General features: G+C 49.1%; 1 protein-coding gene across 1 annotated transcript; it reads right to left on the bottom strand.

The window, feature by feature from the left end:
- Positions 1-1212: 1212 nt before the first annotated feature.
- Positions 1213-7261, bottom strand: LOC311530846 (uncharacterized protein). The gene is made up of 6 exons (XM_084647795.1): positions 7066-7261; positions 6611-6754; positions 5700-5846; positions 5040-5166; positions 4326-4439; positions 1213-4013 (listed from the first exon to the last, which is right to left on the bottom strand). Exons 3-6 carry the CDS (start codon positions 5829-5831, stop codon positions 2662-2664), a joined length of 1725 nt encoding a protein of 574 aa, XP_084503921.1. The 5' UTR covers positions 5832-5846; positions 6611-6754; positions 7066-7261; the 3' UTR covers positions 1213-2661.
- Between the last annotated feature and the right edge of the window lie 10783 nt (positions 7262-18044).

Genomic DNA, 18044 nt, shown 5'->3' with positions numbered 1-18044 from the left:
GGGTTTTTACAGAGCTGGCTGGTGCAATAACGTGCAGTTGGGGACTTTTCGGACCCTGCTTGGTCCCCCTCAGCCCCCCTTCCAGCCCCTAGTCACGTACCCACAGTGGCTTAACTGATTATCTGTGTCAACAGACACAGGCCTACTGCACTTTATTATGCTGGCCTAAGTCACACAGGACACAGGACTGTAGGTTTTTTGCATTACAGCATTTCCATATAATAAGCTTTCCTCTCTATAGATCAAGTTTAGGCCTGAGAAATTGCCCGCACACCCCATAACCTCAGCCACACAGAACACAACGCCATCCACGGCCTCAGAAACAACCCTGACATTCTAATCAAAGGGGCTGACAAAGAAGGTGCTGTAGTCATCATGAACAGTCAGATTATGAACAGGAGGCTGCCAGGAAACCTTCCAACACCACATTCTACAGGCCACTGTCCTCCGATCCCACTGACGGGATCAACTGCTCAAAAAACTCCCTGCTATAGCATGGGAACAAATCTACACAGACACACCTCTAGAGCCCTGACCTAGGGTATTCGATCTGCTACCCAAGATCCATAAACCTGGAAATCCTGGACGCCCCATCGTCTCAGGCATCGGCACTCTTACAGCAGGATTATCTGGCGATGTGGACTCTCTCCTCAGACCCAACTCTACCAGCATTTTCAAGACACCACTGACTTCCTGAGGAAACTACAACGTATTGGTGATCTTCCTGAAAACACCATCCTGGCCACCACGGATGTAGAAGCTCTTTACACCAGTATTCCACACGAGGATGGGCTACAAGCTGTCAGGAACATTATCCCTGATGAGGCCATGGCACATCTGGTGGCTGAGCTTTGTGACTTTGTCCTCACCCACAACCATTTCAGATTTGGGGACAATTTATACCTTCAAGTCAGTGAGACTGCTATGGGTACCCGCATGGCCCCACAGCATGCCAACATCTTTATGGCTGACTTAGAACAACGCTTCCTCAGCTCTTGTCCCCTAGCGCCCCCTCCTCTATTTGCGCTAAATTGATGACATCTTCATCATACGGACCCATGGGAAGCAGGCCCTTGAAGAATTCTGCCAGGATTTCAAAGATTTCCACCCCAGCATCGACCTCAGCCTGGACCACACAAGAGATCCTGGACACTAAAGTGCAAATAAGTGATGGTCACATAAATACCACCCTATACTGAAAACCTACTGACTTCTATACTTACCTACATGCCTCCAGCTTCCATCCGGGACACATCACATGATCCATTGTCTACAGCCATGCCCCAAAATACAACTGCATTTGCTCCAATCCCTCAGGCAGAGACAAACACCTACAAGATCTTTATCAAGCATTCTTAAAACTACAATACTCACCTGGGGAAGTGAGGAAACAGACTGACAAAGGAAGATGGATACCCAGAAGTCACCTACTACAGGACAGGCCCAACAAGGGAAATAACAGAACACCACTGGCCATCATGTACAGCCCCCAGCTAAAACCTCTCCAGTGCATCATCAACGATCTACAATCTATCCTGGAAAACGATTCCTCATTCTCACAGACCATGGGAGGCAGGCCAGTCCATGCTTACAGACAGCTTCCAATCTGAAGCAAATACTCACCAACACCACACCACAGAAACACTAACCCAGGAACCAATCCCTGCAACAAATCCCATTGCCAAATCTGTCCCCATATCTACTCTAGCGACACCATCATAGGACCTAACCATATCAGACAGGCCATCAGGGGCACATTCACGTGCACATCTACCAATGTGATATATGCCATCATGGGCCAGCAATGCCCCTCTGCCATGTACATTGGCCAAACCGGACAGTCTCTATGTAAAAGAATAAATGGACACAAATCAGACATCAGGAATGGTAACATACAAGAGCCAGTAGGAGAACATTTCACTCTCCCTGGACATTCAGTAACAGATTTAAAAGTAGCCATCCTTCAACCAAAAAACTTCAAAAACAGACTTCAGAGAGAAACTGCAGAGCTACAATTCATTTGCAAACTTAACACCATCAATTTGGGCCTGAATAGGGACTGGGAGTGGCTGGCTCACTACAAAAGCAATTTTCCCTCTCTTGGTATTGACCCCTCCTCATCAGTCATTGGGAGTGGTCCACATCCACCCTGATTGAATTGGCCTTGTTGGCATTGGTTCTCCACTCGTAAGGTAACTCCCTTCTCCTCATGGGCCAGTATATTTCTGCCTGTATCTGTAATTTTCACTCCATGCATCTGAAGTGGGTTTTTTTACCCACGAACGCTTATGCCCAAATAAATCTGTTAGTCTTTAAGATGCCACCAGACTCCTCCTTTTGTTATGAAGGGCTGATTTCCAATGGAAACCATTCCTGCAGTCCAGGCATTTATAGGGTCTCTCTTCTGTGTGCATTCTTCAATGATTATTAAGGTTTCTGCTGTTATTGAAGCTTTTCCCACATGCCAAGCATTTATAAAGTCTTTGTCCTGTGTGGCTTGCCTGATGTGTAACAAGGCCTGATCTGAGTCAATTACATGCAAGCTGCTTAACCCTTTCTTGTCATGTGTCACAGAAGTTTAGATCCTGTGTGGATTCTCCCATGTTGAATGAGGAATGATCTCCATGTGAAACTTTTCCCACAGTCCAAGCACTTATAGAGTCACTCTCCTGTGTGGATTCTCTGATGTTTCACCAGGGTTGATCTCCGAGTGAAACTTTTCCCACAGTCCAAGCACCTGTGGGGTCTCTCTCCTGTGTGGATTGCCTGATGTTTAACAAGGTCTGACTTTCGTATGAAACTTTTCCCACAGTCCAAGCACTTGTGGGGTCTCTCTCTTGTGTGGATTACCTGATGTTGAACAAGCTGTGACCTCTTTATGAAACCTTTCCCACAGACCAAGCACTTGTTGGGTCCCTCTCCTGTGTGGATTGCCTGATGATAAACAAGCTCTGACCTTCGTATGAAACTTTTCCCACAGTCCAAGCACTTGTGGGGTCTCTCTCCTGTGTGGATTGCCTGATGTTGAACAAGGTGAGACCTTCTTAGGAAACTTTTCCCACAATCCAAGCACTTGTGGGGTCTCTCTCCTGTGTGGAATGCCTGATGACAAACGAGGTCTGGCCTTCGTATGAAGCTTTTCCCACAGTCCAAGCACTTGTGGGGTCTCTCTCCTCTGTGGAGCGCCTGATGTTCAACAAGGTTTGACCTTCTTATGAAACTTTTCCCACAGTCCAAGCACTTGTGGGGTCTCTCTCCTGTGTGGATTGCCTGATGTTTAACAAGATGTGACCTCTGCATGAAACTTTTCCCACAGTCCAAGCACTTGTGGGGTCTTTCTCCTGTGTGGCTTGCCTGATGATTAACAAGCGCCGACCTCCATGTGAAACTTTTCCCACATTGTAAGCACTTATGGGATCTCTCTTCTGTGTGGATTGCCTGATGTTGAACAAGGTCTGACCTTTGCATGAAACTTTTCCCACAGTCCAAGCACTTGTGGGGTTCCTCTCCTGTGTGGCTTTTCTTATGTGACTTTTGTGCCGACTTTGAACTGAAACGTTTCCCGCACTCAAGGAACTGAATGGGCTTCTCTCCAGTGTGGCTTCTCCCATGGTTATTAAGATCTGTGCGCTTATTGAAGCTTTTCCCACGGTCCAAGCATTGAAGGGGTTTCTCTCCAATATGGATTGTCTGATGTGTCACAAGCCGTGATCTCACAATGAATCCTTTCCCACACTGAAGGCAGTGCCAGGGTGTCTCTTCCTTGGGATTTGTCTGCTGCACTCTGGGATATTTGTTTTGTCCCCCACCGTTAATAGATTCATCCACTTTGTTTCTGGGGTGGTTTCCTGGAAGCCTCTCTGACCTGTGCCAATTTCCGCAGGATTCTCCCTCAGAGCACTGGGAAAAATTCCCTTCAGGTCCTCCCACAAAGGTCCCCTGTGGTTGCACTTTTCCAGGAACTTCCTGATGATGATTCCCCTCCTGGTTCTCACTCCCTCGCTCAGCGCCTGCTGGGAGAGAGACAATCCAGACAGGAGTCACTGTGCTGGGGAGAAAGAGGAATAGCACCGAGGGAAAACCGAAAAGAAAGACTGAGCAATTGGATTCTGCCTCCACATCCCACCCAAACACTGACAGGGAAGGAAAGCTGGGAAGCAAACTCCTGCAGCTAAGAGGCTGGGTGGAATGCCGTGAGCGATAACTGCTGACTACAGCCCTGTCCTGGCTGAGATGAGGAACAACTGAGGGCATTACTCACACCTTATTTTGGGATTCTCAACTTTTCTCTTCATTCCCTTGATGGTTTCGGTGTCAGTCCTCACCTGTGCGGGTGCATCTACGAAGCCTTCCTTCCTCGCAGGCCTGGAGATTGGGCACCCACGGCTCTTCCCCTTGCTCCAGCCAGGCGATCAGCTCGGGTTTGGGAATGGGAAATCCTGTGCAGAGGGTGAAATCAGACCAGATCCGGGTGCATGGGGCATTGGTGGAGTATTTGTCACTAAGGACATTCCCTGTGCTCTGCTGGAGGAACGTGGAATCCAAGGGGATGGGGAAATTATCACTGAGCCCTGTTCCACAGAGGAAATTGTCTGTGGAGGTGAGTTGAATTATTACTACACCCTCACTAGGCGAACGCAGGATCTGTGCGCTCTGGGGGCCTTGCTGACTCACACACAGGTCTGCACTTAAGACCCTGCCTCTTTCTAAACCTGCAGAACCCAGAGCCCTCCCTATGCCTGGAGCTATTCCCAAGGAGGGAGGTGAACATGTATGTGCAGCCAAGAAACACAGACAGGACAATGCTAGATTTATGCTCCTTTGAAAGCTGGAGGGGTGGGGATGGTTTAGCTTGTCCACTGGGTTTTGACACCCTTCTCCCACTGAAGAGGGCACGGAGATGCAAGTCTTTCTTACATGGCAGCTGTGCATTATGGAACCCATTTGCCTCTGATCTAACTGACCAGGGAAGAACCTGACCACATTCAGATATGCAGGTCCCACGGCTTCTAATAACCGAGTGGACGGGAATCCCTTACCCAGTGAGGTCACCATCTCGTAGTTCTCCTGCATGACGTCCCTGTAAAGGGCTCTCTGAGCGGGGTCCAGCAGAGCCCCCTGCCCCTGGGTGAAATAAATAGCTACATCCTCAAAGGTCACTGGCATCTGAAACAGCAAGAGTCCCTCACTCAGCACGGGCTGCCCCAGATACAATCCCACTAGTCATGGGAAAGGAAAAAAAACGTGAAGCTGTGGGAGGGCCAGAGTAGCAGAATCCCACCCCCACCCTGCTCAGAGCAGCCAGGAGGCTTCAGGGGGTGGGGAGAAGGTGAGAACTCCTTGTCCCCACCAGCACACGGAGCAGGGCAGGGTTTTCTCATTTCCCACACACCTGCCAGCCAGAGGCTGATACGGGAAGCAGAGCTCTGAGCTGGGGACAGGGACAGGAATCCCGACAGCTTCCCTTCGTATTTCACAGCAGCCTCTGGCCAGTGGGTTCAGGCTCCAGCACTGGGAGTCTGGAAAATGTTCCCAGCCCCGCCGAGGGGGGTTATATCCTGTTTCAGAAATGGGGGAATGTCCCCTTTCCCCTCCCCTGACACCAGTGGGCCCACTCAGAAAATCAGCAGGTTTCTCACACCCTTTCTCCTACCTGCCTCTCCCTCCTCCAGCTCAGCAGCTCCCTGAAAATCCCCTACCTGAGTTGGCTCCATCACAGCCATTTCCCTTCCCTGTGCCCTGGAAGATGGGACGATCTGGAGCGACACGTGGACGTGATTCCTCAGCCTGTCGGGTCGAGAGGGGTGGTTACAGAAGGGGCTTCTGTCCATGTTGCCCCCAGATTCCTGTGGAAGAAACAGACTCTTCACTCTTGTGTTTGTTAGCAGCAAGTCAGAGGCAGTGTATTTCAAGCAATTGCAAGGGGAGCCTAGGGACAGGGGGGTTCCCTTCCTTCGGCAGGTCTCCAAAGTACAACAGTGTAAGGCATGTATTTATAGGTTCCCGTCACCAGGGCCGGCTCTAGTCACCAGCCAAGGAAGCAGGTGCCTGGGGCGGCCAGTCTGAAGGGGTGGCTTTCCGGCCGTTCTGCGGGGGGGGCACTCGGGCCACTTTTTGTTCCTTCTTTTGGCGGCACGGCTGTGGCAGGTTTCTTTTTTTTTTGCTTCGCCACTTGGGGTTGCAAAAAGCTCGAGCTGGCCCTGCCCATCACATATGTCAACGGATACAGCTGTTCCGTGTTTATACATTTTCCTTTCCATTATCTCAGTCAGCACTCCATTCTTATCTTAAAGCAAGCTTAGAAAACAGCTTCCCATGTGGTTTTCCCATCCGCCTCGCACAATCCCCGTGTCTACAAATCTCGCAATGTTAGGATTAAGATTAGCCTGTCTTCTGCTCTGTCTCTTAATAACAGTAAGATGGCTGCTGCAAATCCCCTTTTCACACTTCCACATTCCCCCCGTGATCTTCAGACCCTCCCAGTAACAGCAACTCTGAACCAAATGCTAGAAATAGAGAAGAACCAAAGGGGCCACTTTCGGGAATTGCCCCCCATTGCAGTGTAAACCCCTCTCCCTTAGCAATAGCCGGAGCCCTCTGGTGGCATCACCTGAAGAATGAGCTGCCCTGGACTCCCCCAGCAGCCCCCAGGGACAGGCAGGGAGTGGCTGATCCCATTGGCCCATCCGCACTTCCCCCATGCCAGAACCAGCAGTGACTCTGGTCCGACTCCGGTGTGGCTGAGATCTGAATCCTGCAGGGAAAACAGACCAGGGCCCCGGGCAGCCCCCAACACTCATGAGACACTGACCCCACCAGCGCGGGTGTGTCTGACAATAACAGACTGGGAGCCGGGGACGGGGGCTGGGTTGGGTTTTTGCCTTGTAGCCTCTGGGCCCTGAGAGGTTAGTCCCCTGATCACTCCCAAAGCTGGTTTGACCAGTTCCCAGCCTGCCCCCGGCATCCCCTGCACCCGCCTCCGGCCCCTCTTTATCCTCCTCCCCCTGCAGCCCAGATGTGACGGGGGGGGCCGCTGCAAGGGGGGGATGGGCGGGTCTCTCTTACCTTGCCCCCGAGCGGGGCCCCCCGGGGCAGGGGCCGGGCCGGGAAGGGGCCCTGGCCGGACTGGGGGCTCTGCCCTGGGAGAGGCTCCCGGGGAGCAGCGGGCAGGGCCCGGCTGGAGGTTCCCCTCTCCCGGCTGCAGCCCGGGCTCCGGGCTCCCAGCACCAGCCGCCGGGGCTCGGGGATCTCGCCGGGAGCCAGAGTCAGTTCCTGGGCCGGGCCTGAGCCCCGCGATCCTCCCCCTAGAGCCGCCCCCCAGCCGCTCCTGGGTCCTAGCGATCAACCCACCGCCTCGCGCTTCGCCTCTCTGTGCTTGGCTGTTAACTCACAGACTTTAAGGTTAGAAGGGACCATCATGAGCATCGAGCCCAGGGATTCTCACAACCAAATTTTTGGTGGCCTCAGAGTGTGGCCAGCAGCTCTGGCTGGTGCCCGCTCTCACACTTTCTCCTATAATCAGAACTAACTTTAGGAGAAACCAATCAATATGCACAGAGGTAAGAGGGGGGAACACTCCTCCTAGTGTGGGGAACTTTTCTGGCTTCTACCAAGCCCCAGAGGAACTGGCAAGCAAAAGGATCTGAGTCCTTTACCCAGAGGCCTGCATGACCTCAAGGACCCCTCCCCCCGGCCCGCTTCCACTCTGGACCAGTAACCCCAATGCTGGGCCCAGGGCTCCTGAGGCGCTCCACCCCCAATCTTGTGATCACTCAGGACAGCTGTCCCCATTGTGGGGTGTTCTCTCCACTCTGGATGCTTCCTTCATCATCACACAGAGTTAAGAACAAATACAATTTATTAAACAGGAAGTAATACAAAAATAAGGAGAAAAGTGGGAAAGATTAAAGGAAAACATGTCACCCCACTCTGTGGGAGGGAACCCCAGACAACCCTCTCTGGAATGCCAGGGCAGTTCACAGTCTGTCCCTCCCACATCCCAGGCCCTGGCTGTGCTGCAGGCATGCCCAGGGTTGGACACTAACTCTGGTGTTGGCCACACGCCCTCAGGCTCTAGGTGGTAGGATCCTTCTTCCTAGCGTCAGCCTCTTCCTGTCAGGGTTATGATCCCCCACACAGTCTGGCCTGCAAGGCTTCTTGGCTGAGGGTCTCTCCTTGCCCAGGGCCCTTTGCCCAGGGTCCCCTTCGCTCACTGCTCCTGGCTGCTCCAGTTTCCCTCTGCCTCCAGCCCAGCCCAGCCCTCCTCTCTCCTTAGCCCCTCCTGCTCTGCTCTAGCCCAGCCAGCTCCAGCTGACACAAAGGAGAGGACCCAGCTGCTGACTCCCTCATTGTCCTGCCTGCCCTGTCAATCAGGCTGACCCACAGCATTGCCCCCCCACACCCCTTGTCAGTCTCAGGATCTTCATTTCTCATTGGTCCTTCCCCTTTCTTTTGATATTAGGAGACGGCCAACCAATGGCCAGCCCATTAAGTTTCAGTCAGGGGCCAACAATCCCCTTACACCTATAAACATGAAAACCAAAATTTATTTATTGCTAGCTAGTAAATCTGCTGCTGTGAAAAATGGTATTTCTATATTTGCTAAAATTTTTCCACAACCTCTCAGCTAGCGACTCGGGTTGCCAACTTGGTAATATTTAAAAAATGGACACCCAAGCAGGAGTGCTGCAACCTCCCCTGCCCCGCCTCTTCCCCCCCCACCCGAGGTCCCATCCCCACCCCACCTCTTCCCACCAAGGCCCTGTTCCGACTCCACCTCTTCCTCCAAGGATCTACCCACCCTCCATTTCTCCCCCCCCCCCCCCCCCCCCGCCGCCCAGGTCAGGAGGAACTTGTCTGTGGAGCCGGGGCTGGGAGCTGCAGCTGCCCAGTGCAGGTAGGAGGCAGCCTCGGCTGAGTCGGCTCTGATGGGAGTGATGACCCAGTGCCTCCCCACCCGCAGTAACTCGACTTTGGGTGTCCGGTCAATAGATGTGATCAGAGACTGTCAGGTCCCCTTTTCCACTGGACTTCATGGTTGAAAACCGGGCACGTGGCCACCCTAACAGCACCCAATGTGCAAGAAGTGCTGGGAACGTGTCAGGGACACCTGTAACCAGGGGGCAGGTGGGTTAGACTCAGTTCTGACCAGCAGAGAAAAATTCATTGCTCTAGCTGAAATTACTGTAAAGTGGGCTTCAGAGTAGCAGCTGTGTAAGTCTGTATTTGCAAAAAAAAATAAAAGGGGGTACTTGTGGCACCTTAGAGACTAACAAATTTGCCACAAGTACCCCCTTTTATTTTTTTTGAAAAGTGGGTGCACAACTAAAGACTGCACTCAGAGTAGTTATTTATGGTCTGGTGTCAAACTGGGAGGGGAATGGAGCAGAGGAGGGAGAAGCCCCAGGTGGCCTCCCTCACTCTTTATGGGGAAGAGGGCGCGGAGGGGGGGCAGCCCAGCAGGGAACGGGGCCTAGATGGGGGGCAGTTCACATAGAGCTTGTACGGCAGCCCCGTTCCTGGGAGAGAGATGCTGCTGGAGTTGAGAGCCTGGGCTCTTAGCTCCCCACGCTGCCCCCAGTGGAAGTGCTCCTGGTGAGGACACACCCCACCGACCCAAGGAGGGTAGTGTGGACACAGTCTACCGCAGTCATTACTGCGGTAGCTATAAGTGAACCTAATACAGGTCAACTTAGGTTTGGAGTGTAGACGTACCCTTACAAGCAAAAGGATTTCTCACCCCCAAAAGCTTTCAGCAGTCCATGCTCATTGGAAAGCCTTCCAGCTCGGACCACTCCGCCAGCTCAATGATGCTGTTATCTTTGAAGCAATTTTGCTGCTGGGAGTAGAGAGAGGGGAGGGGAGGTGGACAGAGCCCTTCCCCTTCTTATACTCAAAAAGAAAAAGGAGGACTTGTGGCACCTTAGAGCCTAACCAATTTATTTGAGCATAAGCTTTTGTGAGTTACAGCTCACTTCGGATGTATAAAAGTGGAAAATGCAGTGAGGATGTTTTTATATATACAGACCATGAAAAAATGGGTGTTTATCACTTCAAAAGGTTTCTCTCCCCACCCCACTCACCTGCTGGTAATAGCTTCTCTAAAGTGATCACTCTCCTTACAATGTGTATGATAATCAAGGTGGGCCATTTCCAGCACAAATCCAGGGTTTAACAAGAATGTTGGGGGCAGGGGGGTAGGAGACAACAAGGCAAAATAACCATTCCCAGTCTCTACAAGCCTATGGCATATATCAGTAACAATCATGGTTACCCCATGTCTGGGTTTTCCCAGAGAGTGCCTCTTTTTTGAGTCTGCTGAGTACAGATTTCCACTAACAGCAAATGTCCCCATAATTTGCAGAGCAGACACTCTGCAGCTCAAAAAGAAGCCCTGATTGGTCCACTTCCCAACTGGTCCATTCCTCACATCCAGCCAATTGGTGCATTCCCCTGCACCTGATTGATTGCTGCCAGGTCCTGCCCACCCAGGCCTCAGCTCCCAGTCCTGGGGAGGGGGTCCCGCAGGTAGGTGTTGATTGACTGCTGTTGCTGCGTTCTGGGCTTGTGCCAGCCCCCTGCCACTGTGACAGGGACTGACACTGCCCTCATGTCACCGGGTGCAGACTCACCACTGCGGTGCCTCCTGCTGGTTGTCCAGGGAATTCTCAGTCCATCAGCAGGGCATTTTCCTCTGGTTGGGTCTCACGCTCTGTCACTGCTTCGCTGTCTCCATCTCTTCGGTATCTGGATCTGCATCGCTCCTGGACCACAGTGTCCTCTTCAGGGTATGGCCCTCCAGCTGTGCCCCAAACTCCGTTCTCCCCCTTCTGGGGTGTAAATGTTTGCTGTAGTGGGATACTACTGTGAGTATCCAATTCAGGATGAACTGTTGAGAGAAAGGGCAGGCACAGCCCAAGACTGGTAGTCATTCACTCACAAGGTACACGAAACCAGCCAAAAAAAGAGAACTTCTGACTTCATTAGCCAGAATGATGACACAGGGAAGCAATTCCCTCAAAGTACTACAGTCCCATTGTATCACCACTAGAAGCATTGCTTATAGGGATGAGTGGTTATTAAAACCAATGTCCCCAGTTAAAGGTTCTCCTGATCCCAAAGGATCAGCTACACACCAAGGTCAATATAAAGATCAGATCTTACCCAGAAATCATGCTGTTGCCAATCCTTTAATACCAAAAATTTAAAAGTTTATTAATTAAAAGAAAGGTGAGAGTTCAAATTGGTCCAAGGAATCAAATACATACAATAATCACACAGTTCTTGATTGAGGCTTATAGCAGTGATGGAATAAACTGCTGGCTTAAGTCAAGTGTCTGGTTCCTTCCAATGATTTGGAAGGACCTCCGTTCCCTGGGTAGAACGCTACCCTTGGGATAAGTGCATAGTCCAGAAGTTTGAGCAGCAGAGAAGCTGGAGCAGGAAAGAGGCAAGATGGAGATGTTTCCAGGGCCTTTTATATCTTTTGTCATGTGGAGGGAATCCCATTGTTCTTACTGTGGAAAAGAACAGTAAGAAGTGGTGGTTCATGTGACTGGACACCATCATAGGCAAATCACCTGTCCAGGCATGATTCAGTTCTTTACAGGTAGAAGCCATGGCCCACAGGCTAGTTTGAATGTTCCTAGGAAGCATCATCAGATGTGGATTGGCGTCTCCAAGGCCCATTGTCAGTCATGTACTTCTTGATGGGCCACTCAATTTGAATAGTTCCTTCACAATATGCTGGCCAACTGCTTCACTGGTGCTACTCAGAATCAAACTCATGGAAATACAAGTACGTAGCCAATACTCTTAATTTCAAATACAAAAACACATGCATACAAATAGCATAATCATAACCAGCTATTGATATCCTTTCTATAGGCACCTATCTTGACCACCTTTGCACAAGACTTGTTTCAAACACAGAACAGCAGTTGCAACAATGTTCATATTTTAATCAGATTACATCATACAAGGGAACCAGCAGCCCTTAGGCCTTGCTCCCATCCTCTTGCCGTGGTGACAAATTGCAGCCCCTAGTGTAGCCCTTCCCACAGGGGCAAACTGTGGTTCTTGGATAGACCACTCTCTTTGGACAGGGACAGGCCCACTTACTACTCTGGGCCCCACCGCCAGGACCCTCTAGCAGAAGCACTTACTGCCCCTCCTCCAAGTTCTGCTACTTCCCTCTTTATCCCTGGGCCACTTCCCCATGGCCCCAGCACTTTCCCTGCCCCCTATCAGGGCTTCAGTCTGGCAGCCAGTCAGGCTAGAGCACAGCTTGCTGACCTGACCCCACCCCACCCCACCCCACCCCACACTGCTCTTCCCCTGACACTTCCCTTTACAGACAGCTAGTCCTTTTCCCTCAGGCTCCAGAAAGACTACTCTCTGCTCTGCTGAACAGTCCTTTTTATATGGCCCTCACTAGCCCTTATTGGCTGCTCCATCAAGCCTTCTTTCCATTGGCACTTCTGCAAGCCCTCCTCTCATTGGCTGGGCTTTGCACAGCCTCTCCAAGGGCTGCTTTAACCCCTCTTCTCCCAGAGTGGGCAACTGCACCACTAAACCTCACCTTGTGAATGCCCCTACCGCATCCTCCCCAGCTCCAACCCTCCTCCGTGTCCCCTTTTTGGGCACCTGTGATATGGTCTCCCTAGCAACAAACAAAGTATAATCTCACCATTCTGCATACACTGCTGTTTCATGATCTACCATTGAAATGCATGTTTTCCAATGATCCCTCACCAAACCTACATTGTATATGGTATATCAGAACCATACATGAGTGGTGAACATGGGGCCTGGGGAGAGGGGGGCAAAGAGAGTCTCTGCCATCCCAACACAGGACACTGAGGTAGATGGGGAGTGGATGACCAGGTGGGCTGTCAGGTTCCTCATCTCCCTCTGGTCTCAGTGATGGGGAGTCAGCCTGGCTTCAAGGCTGCCCTGGTCTGTTGACATCCCCGCGCCCTTCTTGCCTGAGCCCAAGTTTGGCATCTCAAGAACAGAGAGAAGCTGCTGCCTCCCCATCATTGTTTGGGGTATCGTTCATAGTCCTTTAGAGTTCAGGGGCAGCTTCACACGACACTCACAGTCCAAGTCTACTCATTGTCTGGCACCCGTGCAGCGAGTTCACAGTTCTCAGCCTCAGCTGTCGGGCTCTGAGGAGCAAACCTAGCAGTTTCCCAGCTCTGCTCCCCCAACTTCTCCCCCTCCCAACGGCAGCTCACATCTCTGCAGGGATCAGGCAGTAACTTCATTTCCGTTTCAGTCTCTGCCTCGCAATCTGAATCTAGCTCTCACCATCAGTGTTCCTGCTGAGAGATACTGATCACTGTCATTGTTCAAACCACACAAAAATCTCACAACAAAGGGTTAGATAAACATTAAAATAAAATCTAAAAAAGGACAATTCTGGCAAATGACCATTTATCTCTTGAAATCTGCAATAAATCTGAGCTACATCCTGTTGTGGAGGAAAAATTCAGTGGACCCAAGTAGGCATAAAACTTTGGTCAAGCTAACTGTGTATATAAAGTATAAGAAGGGAGTGTGGAAAATTCCATTAAGAGGTGATTGCAAACAACACAGCTTAAGAAATGTAACCATAACTGCTAGAAGTTTAAAAAAAAAAAAATGAAGCATTAACTGCAAAGAAAACACCTGTCAATAACAGGAAAAGCTTGATTTTGCTAAACTCCAAATAAGGGAAAGCTACTGTTGAAACTTGCACTATATGCCAAATAAGGAAAAGTGCTGTTAAAAAAAGTGGGTTTAAGAAATTGTGGTTTTCAGCAAGAGAAGCTCCTGTATTTTCTGTTTATGCCACAGCAGCTTTGGCTACCTCTCCCTGTATGCACATGCTTGAATAAAGGGACGTCAGGCTTTGTTCTGATCCAAACACAATGAGTGGTAAATTTTTCCACGATGCTATCAAACTAATATCAAAGTATGTGACCTCACAGCCTTCACAAAGAGAGAAAAATCCACAGTCCAGGGTGGGCTATAAAATGATTTCACATTCATAAAGTGAAATCTCAGAGAATCATTTCAGACTCAAAATCAGGAAAAGAAACATACTCATTTTCTTCTGAAGTGGCAAAACCGGCTTTACTTCTCGCCTCATTTTTCGGCTGTATGAGTTACAAAAGTTTTAGAATCATCATAATGAAAGAAAGAGAATGAAAGACAAAACAACCTTCCCATCTACAAATGATCTGGACCAAACCTAGAAAAAGCCGGGAAGCAATTTTACCAAAAGATAGAAACGGGGCTATAAGACGTGGAGCCAAAAGGTGAAGTGGCCCAGGGAACTAGGCACTGAGTTGTTTGCTCAGCCAGGCGTGGAGTGCTCTCAGCGCATCTTTCCAGGTGACCATGCCTCCACGCGCCAGGCAAGCCCCAATATGGAGCAATGGCAAGGTGCTGGACCTCATCAGCGTTTGTGGGGAGGAAGCTGTCCAGTCCCAGCTGTGCTCCAGCCGTAGGAATTATGATATCTATGGGCAGAGATCAAGGGCCATGATGGAAAGGGGCCATGACCGGGACACAGTGCAGTGCCGGGTTAAAGTAAAGGAGCTGCAGAATGCCTACCGCAAAGCCTGTGAGGCAAACGGCCGCTCTGGTGCTGTCCCCGCGACCTGCAGATTCTACAAAGAGCTGGATGCCATACTTGGGGGCGACACCACATCCACTCCGAGGACCACCATGGACACTTCACAGCCCAGTGCAACAAGGAGGGAGGAGGAAGAGGAGGAAAGCAGGAGCGAGGGTGCTGAGGTGGGAGGAGACACCCCAGAATCTCTGGAGGCACGCAGCCAGGAGCTCTTCTCGAGCCAGGAGGAAGGGAGCCAGTCGCAGCTGCCAATGCTTGGTGAAGGTCAAACACAAGAGCAGGTTCCCAGTAAGTGGCTTTTTTTTTTGGGAAGGAATTTTTTCGGTGCGGGCTCTTGGGGCAAGGAGGGTTTGGACTGCATGCATGCCTAGATGTGGAATAGGGCACAGTGTTTTTCCCAGCAATTGAAATTAGCGGGGGGTGCTGGAATATTCGAGAGGGGGTGAGGGCCGATGAGGGCTGAGACCGTGAGGCCAAAGGTGGGCTATATGGCACCATAGTAGAAACTGAAGAATGTTTCACGACCATTTTATTAGATTTAACTCATGTTTTAAAATCATCACAAAAATTAAAGTTGGCTACTCAAGCCTACGATGAAGCACTACATCTACACCTGTCTTGGTTTCTTGTTGTAATTAGGTACTCTTTGGTGTCTTCTTGTGTGTCCGTTACTTCCAGTCCTTCATGATATGCTCATGATCAGGCAGAAGGCGACTCCCTTCAGAACACAAAATTCTATTCAATGAGGAAAAAATATGCTCAACTGCAGCTATTGTGACTGGGAGTAGCAAGAGATGAATCCCTACTTTCATCCCAGGAAACACAGCACAAAGATTGGGTCCAACCACTAGTAATGATAAAGAAGTTGAAGTTAAATCTTCATTCGTTCGTCGTATGATATTCCACTCTGTGTTCAAAATTCTCTATTCTGTCCTGATCACATGGCAGCCCCATTGCTGGGAGTGCCTCACTCCACTCAACTGCAGGTGTTTTATAAGACAGGCATCTGTAAAAGCTACGTGGAGGTTGAATAGAATCCAGAAATCTCTATTGTAGATTTGTAAGAATCAAGTCTGTGTACTTTTTCAGCTGGCTTAACAAACACTTCTTGTCCTTTTCACTTATGGAATCAATATAAGTACCTTCATTAGTCAATTTCTGGACTGAAGTCTTTGCTTCTTGGAGTACATTTTCAATGGATATCTCTGATTGATCCAAGGATCGCTTCTATTGCCGAACAAAGATCTACTACTGTTGTAGTAGATGCCTGGATGACATTGTTTAATGACTCAAATGGTTGCAACAGTAGACTTACAGGAGAGAGAATGGCGAGATCTTCTCTGAACTTAGTAACAAAAGTAGTCCACCAGCCTCACGACTTAGATCTGTCCTATCTTCGTGGATACTTTCCAAAGCCAGTAATAACGGTTGCAGTAATTGTAAGACAACTACCAAGAATCACTCATGAGAAAGCCAGCAGGTTTTCCCAGGTTGGACTCATTTGAACTTCAGTCCCACTGTATCTTCTATTTGTTTCCAAAATGTTCTGTTCTTTTGGACTCTTGCTGAAAAAAGAGTATAAATAAGGCATTAAATTTGTGGCTTTTTAATGTCTTTTGAAGATTCTGCAGCTTGTACTAATGCTAGCTGGAGTAGATGGCCTCTACAGTGCGTATAGGAAAGATTAGGGTTACACTTTTCTCTGAGCAAAGCTTGTACTCCACTATGTCTTCCAGAGAAGTTTGTAGCTCCATCAAGTGCACAAGCAGCCATCTGTTTGGGGTTCAATTTACAAGCATTTATCTCTTCTAAGATGTCACAGATGCAGCTGATGTGTCTTCTATAATCTGAACATCTAGAATGCATCTACTGGCCTACCACAGACATCAAGATAACATACGTAATGACTTAATACTTGATTCCTATTTGCATTGGTGCATTCGCCGGCCATGTATGGACATATTTTGAATATAGGAGAGAATTCTTCACTTTTTCCACTCCTGAGTCTTTCACTGTTGGATCACATGTTCCAAGAGAGTCAGCTGAGCTTTTTGCAGAAAGAGAGTGAGCATTTGCCAGTCTTGTTCGGAACCAGTGTCCAAATGCAGGATTAACAAGTGACAATGCACTTAGATAGGCCTCTAGTTTGTAGTGTGTGGTATCTCATGCTTAAATAGAAAGTATGATGCCACAGCCATGTTGGTTTACATAAACTGAGTTGTGTCTCCAGCATTCTTAACAGCCTCATTAAGTTCTTCTAAAATTGGCTTTGACAGTGACTGGCTTATGAGGCTTTCTGCATGTTGATGAAGTCCAGAGACATGGTGTTTTGCAGTCTTTTCATATAGATTGTCAGTATTGGCGTAGCTGATCAGTCTAGCAAACCAAGCTCCTCCACTTTTACTATATAAATCCATGACATGCCCACATCTTAAATACGGCGTGTAGTTCTGGTCACCCCATCTCAAAAAAGATATATTGGAACTGGAAAAGGTACAGAGAAGGGCAACAAAAATGATTATGGGTATGGAACCAGATTCCATATGAGAAGAGAAGACTAGGCCTTTTCAGCTTGGAAAAGAGACCACTAAGAGTGGATAAGATAGAGTCTTATAAAATCTTGATTGGTGTGGAGAAAAGAATAAAGAAATGTTATTTATCCCTTCACTTAACACAAGGACCAGGGGTCTCCCAATGAAATGAATAGTCAGTAAGTTTAAAAGAAACAAAAGGAAGTATTTCTTCACACAACGCACAGTCACCTGTGGAAATTTTTGCCAGGGATCTTGTGAAGGCCAAAATTATAACAGGGTTCAAAAAAGAACTAGATAAGTTCAGGGAGGATAGCTCCATCAGTGGCTATTAGCCAGGATGGGCAGGGATGCAACATCATGATCTGAATGTCCCTAGCCTCTGTTTGCCAGAAGCTGGGAGTGGATGACAGGGAATGGATCAATCGATGATTCTCTGTTCTGTTCATTCCCTCTGAAGCACCCGGAACAGTCACTGCTGGAAGACAGGATATCTAACCCAATATAGCCGTTCTTACATAAATAATAATAATAATAACAATAATTAATAATAAAGTTTAGTACAGGAACTCCCCAAGATAATGACCTCTTGAGATAGCGATGATGTGAGATAATAACTTTGGCAAATAACGCATTTTAAAATTTTTGGCCTACTAGGAAACATATATTTATATAAGTTTCCCAGTCACAAATCTAGCTTCTGGAGAAAAGTCACTAAAACATAGTCCAATGCTCTGGCCGCTGTTTGTCATGCCAGCGTTCGCTCTGTTGCTCTGCCCCAAAGGCCCTGTGCTGTCACCTTCTGCTGCCACCTGCCACTGTGACCTCTGAGAGTCGATCTCTCGCAGTTCCACCCGACTCTCAGTGATTTCAGCTCTCGGTGGGGGGAA

Source organism: Lepidochelys olivacea (assembly GCF_965140295.1).
Source record: "Lepidochelys olivacea isolate rLepOli2 genome assembly, chromosome: 14".
NCBI lineage: Eukaryota > Metazoa > Chordata > Testudines > Cheloniidae > Lepidochelys > Lepidochelys olivacea.
This window is presented reverse-complemented; position numbering and strand designations above follow the sequence as displayed.

Bases quoted from the DNA above. Each gene is read 5' to 3' on its own strand.
- LOC311530846 (XM_084647795.1), bottom strand. From the start codon at position 5,831: ATGGACAGAAGCCCCTTCTGTAACCACCCCTCTCGACCCGACAGGCTG. The intron at 5,167-5,699 runs GTAGGGGATTTT...TTGCTGTTTCAG, and splicing joins CTGTGATGGAGCCAACTCAG to ATGCCAGTGACCTTTGAGGA. The intron at 4,440-5,039 runs GTAAGGGATTCC...CCCTCTGCACAG, and splicing joins CGAGATGGTGACCTCACTGG to GATTTCCCATTCCCAAACCC.